Raw genomic sequence first — 8,931 nt, forward strand, 5'->3', positions numbered from 1 at the left:
TTATCTCCGCAGATGTTGCCAGACCTGAGATTTTCCAGCAATTTCTGTTTTTGTTTTGGATTTCCAGCATAGAACAAAGAAAATTTACAGCCTAGGAATATGCCCTTTGGCCCTCCAAGCCTGAGCCGATCCAAATCCACTGTCTAAACCTGTCACTCAATTCCTAAGCATCTGTATCCCTCTGCTCCCCACCTACTCATGCACCTGCCCAGACGCATCTTAAATGAATCTACCGTGCTTGCCTCTACCACCTCTGCTGGCACCTCCCACCCGCTGTGTAAAGTATTTGCCGCGTGTATCCCCTTAAACATTTCACCTCTCACCTTGAAAGCATGACCTCTTGTTATTGAATCCTTCACCCTGAGATAAAGCTTATCTCTATCTATCCTGTCTATACCCTTCATGATTTTATAGACCTCAATCAGATCCCTCCATCTCCTTTTTTCTAATGAAAACAATCTTAACCTACTCAACCTCTCTTCATAGCTAGCACCTTCCATACCAGGCAATATCCTCATAAACCTTCTCTGCACCTTCTTCAAAGTGTCCACATCCTTTTGGTAATGTGGCGACCAGAACTGTACACAGTATTCTAAATGTGGCCGAACCAATGTCTTGTACAATTTTAACATGACCTGCCAGCTCTTATACTCAATACCCCGTCCAATGAAGGCAAGCATACTATGTACCTTCTTGACCACTCTTTCCACCTGTGCAGCAACCTTCAAGGTACAATGGACCCGAACTCCCGGATCTCTCCGCTCATCAACCTTTCCCAAGACTCTTCCATTTACTGTATAATTCGCTTTAGAATTAGACTTCCCAAAATGCATCACCTGTGGAACACCACTGGTCACCTTTCTCCATTTCGAGAAACTCCCTTCAACTATTACTCTCTGTCTCCCGTTGCTCAACCAGTTCTTTATCCACCTAGCTAGAACACCCTGCACACCATGTGACTTAACTTTCTCCATTAGTTTACCATAAGGAACCTTATCGAATGCCTTACTAAAGTCCATGTGTATGACATCTACAGCCCTTCCTTCATCTATCAACTTGGTCACTTCTTCAAAGAACTCTATTAAGTTGGTAAGGCACGATCTCCCCCGCACAAAACCATGTTGCCTATCACTGATACGCCCATTCCTTTCCAAATATAAACAGATTTTATCCCTCAGTACCTTCTCCAACAACTTTCCCACCACTGACGTCAGGCTCACTGGTATGTAGTTACCTGGAATATCCCTACTACCCTTCTTGTTCAGGGGGACAACATGGGCAACCCTCCAGTCCTCCGGCACCTTACCTGTGTTTAAGAATGCTACAAAGATATCTGTCAGGGACCCAGCTATTTCCTCTCTCGCCTCCCTCAGCAACCTGGGATAGATCCCATTCTGTCCTGGGGATTTGTCCACCTTAATAACCTCTACTCCACCCAACACATCTTCCCTACTTATGTCAACGTGATCTTATGTAATCAAACTTCTATCTTTAATCTCAACATTCATCATATCCCTCTCCTGAGTGAACACTGATGCAAAGTAATCATTCAGAATCTCACCCGTTTTCTCAGATTTGTCAGACAACCTTTAGTAGACCAAAGCAGTGCTTCTGGTTTTTTAAAAAGATATATAGATGGATAGGTATACAGTCAGCTGGGAGGTTAAAAAAAATCCATAATCAATACAATGCTATCTAAAGAGACTAAAGAAAAAATAATCTTACAAGAAATAACAACAATTGCTAATCCTTTAACTGTAAAATATAATGGAAAGTCATTATCATTTTAAAAGTAATTTCCAGCAGACATTATCAGCACAATTTTAGAAAAAGTAAAAACTGACATTTTATATTTATTCATGCTGTTTGAAACTCCACCCCATCAACTTCACAATGATTAGAATGAAAAATTGATCTGTACTCATTTTAATCTTTCACAAATTAATTATTTTTATATCAATTACCTCTATGATTCACTTGCCATCTTAGTTTCTTTCAGCAAGAAGAGTCTGAGTAATAGGCTACTCTATTAAGCACATCATTATCACTCTGATTGATGGAACAAGGTGTGTGCTTGAAGCTGAGAACCAAGGCAAGTGTGTGACTGTCAGTGCACCGCACAAAAGCCTAGTGTTTATCCAGTACACCTACCAGTCAACCAAATAGCAAACTTCAAATGTCCAGGGTACAAAATTTGGTTTTGTAAATACAATGCAGTTCGTAAAAATAATCCAACCACTAAAATTTGAAATATTTAAAACTATGGACATGTCAGTTGTCTGTAAATTATTTTATTTATATTTTGTTTGGAAGGTTCAGCAGAAGCAAATCCCAAGAATGTGGCAGGAATGAGGGAACTCCAACAATACTTAATTATAGTGCTGAACTACCATATGGCATCCCATGGAAATAATGCAGTTGGAGTAAAAAGAGTATGATAAATCAAAGTGTTACAGAAGCTCTTTTCATGGAAACAGCGCACTTTTTCTTTTCAACCAAGGGAAGGACGTGACCATTCTAAGGAAAGCAGAAAGGGTTTAGCAATAATATAAAGTTATGATATGTCTAACGAAGCTACAACCATTGGTGGTTCTTGCTGTTCTCCCTGGATTTCAATAGACAGTCAGAGTTCAGACAGGTTCATAAGTTCAGACAGGTCTGTTCAGCTTTACCATACACACCCTGGGAGACCCACCTCTCTGCTTGCAACCCTTCAGATAGTGTTTTTGCCAGATATAAAAATTGTTATATACACGACAGAAGTAGATTTTATCAGCTTTAAATGTATTTATTATTGACTGAAGCAGAAATTTGAAGTAATTGAAAAAACATACACATATTTACCTATTGTAACTCTAATGCCAGGTTAGTTATTTATTTGAGTAACACAGCTTTTACAGCAAAATCTATTTGACGCAAAATATTTGTCAGTTTTATATCCCATATGGGCTTCCTATTGTGAGAAACAGAACTCACTCACAAATCAATCAGCCTGAGACAAAGCCTTGGAAACAAGAACAATTTATTACAGCCTTGCAAGTACAGGACGCTTCTGCAATCAAGCAGAAATACGCGCGAAAACAGAGCATGTTAGCTTTCTTATTCAGTTTACAAGTTGTGGAATCGCGCCTACCTTTTCCCATCCTATCATCAGCCGATTAGCTCACTTCTTTTTTTTTTCTCTCTCTCGTTATTTTATTATCTGGCCATCCTACTGTCCTTATATGTTTTGTCATTGTATGTCTGCATTCTTTGTTCCTTGTTTGTTACAGCTTGTTCTTTTATCCAGTTTCTCTATAAGCTTTATTGTGAAATGCCCCTGCTGCTTCTTTTTGTGGTCAACTACAACACTTTAAAGTTATTTCCTAGCTTAAAACTATTTGCTTTAAAAGACCCTCTATATTCATTAAAATCTTAGCCTTGAGTATGCTACATGCTACAAGAATTCCGTGACCGTTTGTATAATGTCTCCTTCCCCTCCCCCCAACACCCCCTCACCCATCTGCAAAAACATTTCTAATCTCCCACACTCTCATCCTCTTTTATTCATTTGTATCAGCACATCCTGGCCATCCTGCTGTCCTTGTCTGCATTCTTTGTTCCTTGTTTGTTACAGCTTGTTCTTTTATCCAGTTTCTCTATAAGCTTTATTGTGAAATGCCCCTGCTGCTTCTTTTTGTGGTCAACTACAACACTTTAAAGTTATTTCCTAGCTTAAAACTATTTGCTTTAAAAGACCCTCTATATTCATTAAAATCTTAGCCTTGAGTATGCTACATGCTACAAGAATTCCGCGACCGTTTGTATAATGTCCCCTTCCCCTCCCCCCACAACACCCCCTCACCCATCTGCAAAAACATTTCTAATCTCCCACAATTCCCCTTTTTTCTTTTTTAAAAACTGTTGTTTCTGCACTTATTAAGTCTCCTTTAATTCATTTTCTTATGTTCTGCCCTCTTACACCTTTTGGCGATGAGGTTCACAATCTTACATTTTACATTTGTGTTGTTCGTCCCTCAAATTCTAGAAGCATTCTTTGACTTTCTCTTTGTTGCATATTACCTGCTGATTGTAAAAGCATCTGATGGTTTATTTGGGTTCCTTCCCCAAGGGATGTCATCAGGCGGCTCATTACCCATTTGAGATCATTGAACCCTAATACCAGACCCACTAATATCAATAATCCATAGATAGTTAGATTGACTAACTACCTTCCCCAACCAGTCAATCCCCAATTCACCCATTCCCATCCTTCTTCGTTCCGGTACTGATTACCGGCCTCCCTTATCTTGGCGATTTTGTCTCGCACATGTTTGGAGATATCAGTAATGTTAGTGGCGACCTCAGGTATGTACATACAACATTCCTCTCCAATTAGTGCACAGGTACCACCCTTATCTGCTAGAATATAATCCAGAGCCATCCTGTTCTGAAGGGTCGTTGGCCTAGTGGCAATCATTTCGGTTGTTATGGCTGCTACTTGGGTTTGGGTTTCGGCCAACACATCAGCAGTATTGTTGGCCAACTCTTCCAGAGAAGCCGCTAACTTTTGTATTTCTACTCCTGCTCGAGTGGTCCCATACATAGGTATCAAAGTCCAGAGGAGGCGATCTCCTTTGGTTACGTTCCGGATTACTCGCCTTCCTCCCTGTTTATTCCAAGGTATTTTTGGGGCTCTCTTTAACAGCAAGTGGGGAATTATATAGGCAAGGTAGCAGCAGCCACTCCAACCTTTCTGGTTTTGAGATAGTGTCTGAACTGGATGGTCCCAGCACCCATTCCCGTTACATCTGCCACTCCAAACGTACTTCTCGCCGGGGATAAATGGGTAGGCCTTTAAGCCACCCACCCAATATGTCCCATTCAATACTTGGGGAATGGTTGTGGGAGTAGTTTGGCTGGTGTGGACACAAGATGAATTTCCTAATTGGAAGAGTGCAGTATCATTCTGATTACAAAAACAAGTGGTATTTACTGCTCCTTTAGGTGGGGAAACTCTAAAGCCATCGATAACGCCCAGAGTTTTTGTGGCTGGTCGAGGGAACCATCCTGCAAAGTTATAATTACTCCTGTCAGATCTCCATTTTGTATTGTTTGAGCCCGAGTCAAATTGTTGTACATTATACACTTCTTCTTTGGTAAGTGGTATTACCGTGAGAGGAATTCTGGATTCCCCATGGTGTGGGATCTCCGCACATACCCAACAGTCGGTATGCCCCTTTAGTTTAGCATAATTCTGACATAAAGCGGTAAAATGATTTTTCCCACCCCCCTTGGCAGCTAGCGCCAATATTATCATGACAATATAAAGCTGACCACTCATTTCAGCTCACAACCCTATCTGTCTATTCCCTAACCCTTTGTATGCCAGGGAGGGGTTAGTCCATGCAACACTCACAATTGTTTTGGGATACAGTTTTTTTAACCCAATACTTAATAGTCTCTTATCTCAGTCCATTCTTTTTGCTCAGCTTGACTTTCAGAGGGTTGTCTATAGGATGAGCTTGCCAGTCTGCAGAAGGGGAAGGAGCGTCCACGGGGCCCTTAACACGAGTGTGATGACTCCACCCTTTTTCAGCAGCTCGAATGGCTGTTCCAGTAGCCGGGAGGGTTAGGAACGGTCCCTCCCAGCTTGGGTGCAGTTTGGTATCTTTCCAGGTCTTTATCAGGACCCAATCACCCGGTCGTATCCGATGTACTGCGAACTCAAGTGGAGATGTCTGGGTCAACCGACCCTTCTTCCTAAGGACAGACAAAGAGAGCCACAATATAGTTCTTTAAAAACTTATCATTGAACTCTACAGTTGGTAATTGTCCTGTCACTTCCTTATCATTTCCTCTAATTAGGGTTGGCTCAAAAATAGGCACCAAGAATTCCTCGCCTTTTACTCCGGAAACTTTAAGATACTCCTCAGTCAATTTAACACCGGTAGGTCTAAAACTTAGGGATGACCGTGTCCATCAAAAATACTGCCTCCTCCCCTTCAGATCCCACCTTTAAATTTATCAAGGGTTCCCGGTGGGTCTCAGGAGAAAGGAACCCCCGACTCCCCTAATCTTCATCTAAGGTCATTAAGGAAACGGCTTCCCTTTCTCGTGCTAATTCTGGGCATTCCCGTTTAAAATGCCCGACTTTCCCGCAATGGTAACACCCTGCCTGTTGCCTCCTTTCCCGGGTGTCCGACCTTTGTCTTTCGTGTCCTCCCCTACCCTTCCTGTTATCCTCTGATCCCATTCTCCTTTTTGTTATTTCTTCTACTGCCGCCACCATCATTTTGGCTTTCTGTTTCTGCTTCTTGTCTTCCCTTTTCACATACACTTTCTGTGCCTCACATAACAGTTCTTCCATCTGTCTTTCACTCCATCCATCTAATTTCTGTAATTTCTTTTGTATGTCCAGCCATGATTTAGTTACAAACTGGACCTTTAAGAGTCCCTGTGCTATCGGATTTTTGGGATCCATTCCCTTGTGGCCTCCTTGAGCCTTTTAAGAAATGCAGAAGGGGTTTCATCTTTCTCTTGTCGTACTTCAAAGGCCTTAACAAAGTTTTGTGATCTAGGTGCCGCTCTTTAATTCCTAATATTAACATTTCTCGGATCCCGCATTGACTCCCTATCTTCTCTGTCATTATTTTCCCAATGAGGGTCAACATTTGAGAATTTCTGTTCTGCTGGGGCCCCTAATTCCCCAGCTGGGTGCTTCTTTTCCCATTTCTGTAAAGCCGTTCTCCTAATCGTACCTCGTTCTTCCCCTGAAAATAACGTTCCTAAAATTACCATCAGTTCTCCCCAGGTATATAAATTAGCCCTAGGAATTGATCTAATTGTTCAGCTAGTCCAACCGGATCCTCTTTTCATTTCCTTTTTAAAGACCCTAACTTCACTGCTCGTTAAGGGAACGCTTACATATCCGATTGCACCTTCCTCAATCGGAACCCCTCGTAAGGGACATAATTTTACATTTTCCATTATCTCTGTCCCCCCTTTACGTGTGGTGGCTCGAGTGATTCTGAGCCCCCCAGGTTCTGCATCTTTTAGTTCAGAGTCCGTTCCCCTTTCTGAGTCTGGATTCGGTTCTACTTTGGGAGCTGTAGGGTCGTTCCGGGGAGTAGTATATGGGGGTGGCAAACGTGTTAAGGGATCCCATTGTGGCTTCCCTTGTTCATTCTTTTTCTGCTCTTTCCCTGATTCCCCCGTATTTTTACTCCCCGTAATTTTACTCCCGCGCTCCCTATCCAACAAGCCGCATAATCGGACTCTTTTTGACTGTATGGTTCTTTTCGATTGACATATATATTAAGATCTTGACACAGCCAATCCTCATCGGACCCATATTTGGGCCAAAAAAAATATCAGGCGCCTTAATACTTTCTCTAGTCCAGACAAAACAACAATAGTTTATCATTGTAGCCTTATCTTTCTCCTGCTTCCAGGAGTTGTGTTCCCAATTACCCAACATTCTCCCCAAAGAACTGTCGGGCAGGATATATCCCCTTTAACGTTATTTACAGATCGATCGTTACCCAGGCAACTCCCCTTGCCTCCCATTGTTGCTAATTTAATTAATCTTAACAAGGTCCGGTCTCACCTTCTTCCACATCCCCTTCAGGGTCCTGACTAGACACCGTACTCGTCCGATTAATCTGACCAATTATATGCTTTTTTTTGAGACTTCACCTGTTCTCCATAAATCACTTCTATTTAAGCATAAAAGAGATTAGTTAGAAACAGATAGTAAGGCAGTTATGACCTGTAAAAAGAACAGGAGTTAACATTTTATTTCATAATCTGTAAAATCCTGAACCTTAAAAGAAATCATGTTAAAATTTCCATAGTAGAAATCAGATTCAAAACAGTCCCGGATCTCATGCTCCAGGAAATAAAGCACAAACATTCAATCACCAACAAACAAATGTGCATTCAAACCGAATCACAAAGGGTTAAACTTTCTACTAGCTGTACAGCTCTTTCTCTCTCTCTCTCTCACACACACACACACACACACACACAGACACCGTGTCTCACAGACACTTTGAGCTTCCCGCAACGACTCCTCTAGCTTTTGAATATTCTTCTGGACGTCTGGCCATAAGTTAGTTACGAGGTGCACCCTCAGTAGCCCTTCAGCTACTAGCCCTTCTGACACAGGCTGTTTTCCATTGACATATGCTTAATTCTATATAGCGCCAATTCCCGGTACTTTCATACGCCCCGACCACCAAGGCAATACTTAAAGGTCTCTTTTCTTACCTTGGTCTGTGCACAGAGTTACCTGGTCATTTCGGTGCGCCCCGTCCCGTGGCAATTCCTGCAGCAAATAGCGCTGCCCGGGGTCGCCCGGATATATCCTTTAAGACTTTTCCCTACCCGGGTCTTGTGCACAAGAGTTGCCCGACCAAACCCGCCGCGTCTGCCCGCTTTGTTTCCAGGGTCTCCCAGTCCGGATCGTACTCGCCCAAACCGCGAACGACAAGTAAGGGAGTCGGAGATCACCGAAATCAGCGAGGTGCACCTCCCCCATCGTCCCAAGAGTGTCGAGCGGTCGGCGTTTTGGATCCCTGAACAACGCCCCCAATTGTGAGAAACAGAACTCACTCACAAATCCATCAGCCTGAGACAAAGCCTTGGAAACAAGAACAATTTATTACAGCCTTGCAAGTACCGGACGCTTCTGCAATCAAGCAGAAATACGCGCGAAAACAGAGCCTGTTAGCATTCTTATTCAGTTTACAAGTTGCAGAATCACGCCTCCCTTTTCCCATCCAATCATAAGCCTAGTTATTTTCTATCTGGCCAATCCTGCTGTCCTTGTCTGCATTCTTTGTTCCTTGTTTGTTACAGCTTGTTCTTTTATCCAGTTTCTCTATAAGCTTTATTGTGAAATGCCCCTGCTGCTTCTTTTGTGGTCAACTACAACACTTTAAAGTTATT

General features: G+C 42.3%; 1 protein-coding gene across 1 annotated transcript; it reads right to left on the reverse strand.

Annotated features, from left to right (window-relative positions):
- Window positions 1-3,872: 3,872 nt before the first annotated feature.
- LOC122558671 (syncytin-1-like) lies at window positions 3,873-7,774 on the reverse strand. Its single transcript, XM_043707464.1, has 2 exons — window positions 7,589-7,774; window positions 3,873-5,742 (listed from the first exon to the last, which is right to left on the reverse strand). Exon 2 carries the CDS (start codon window positions 5,321-5,323, stop codon window positions 4,208-4,210), a length of 1,116 nt encoding a protein of 371 aa, XP_043563399.1. The 5' UTR covers window positions 5,324-5,742; window positions 7,589-7,774; the 3' UTR covers window positions 3,873-4,207.
- Between the last annotated feature and the right edge of the window lie 1,157 nt (window positions 7,775-8,931).

This window comes from Chiloscyllium plagiosum, chromosome 17 (genome assembly GCF_004010195.1).
Source record: "Chiloscyllium plagiosum isolate BGI_BamShark_2017 chromosome 17, ASM401019v2, whole genome shotgun sequence".
Lineage (NCBI taxonomy): Eukaryota > Metazoa > Chordata > Chondrichthyes > Orectolobiformes > Hemiscylliidae > Chiloscyllium > Chiloscyllium plagiosum.

Excerpts from the sequence above, each read along its gene's own strand:
- LOC122558671 (XM_043707464.1), bottom strand. The coding sequence starts at position 5,323 with ATGAGTGGTCAGCTTTATATTGTCATGATAATATTGGCGCTAGCTGCC.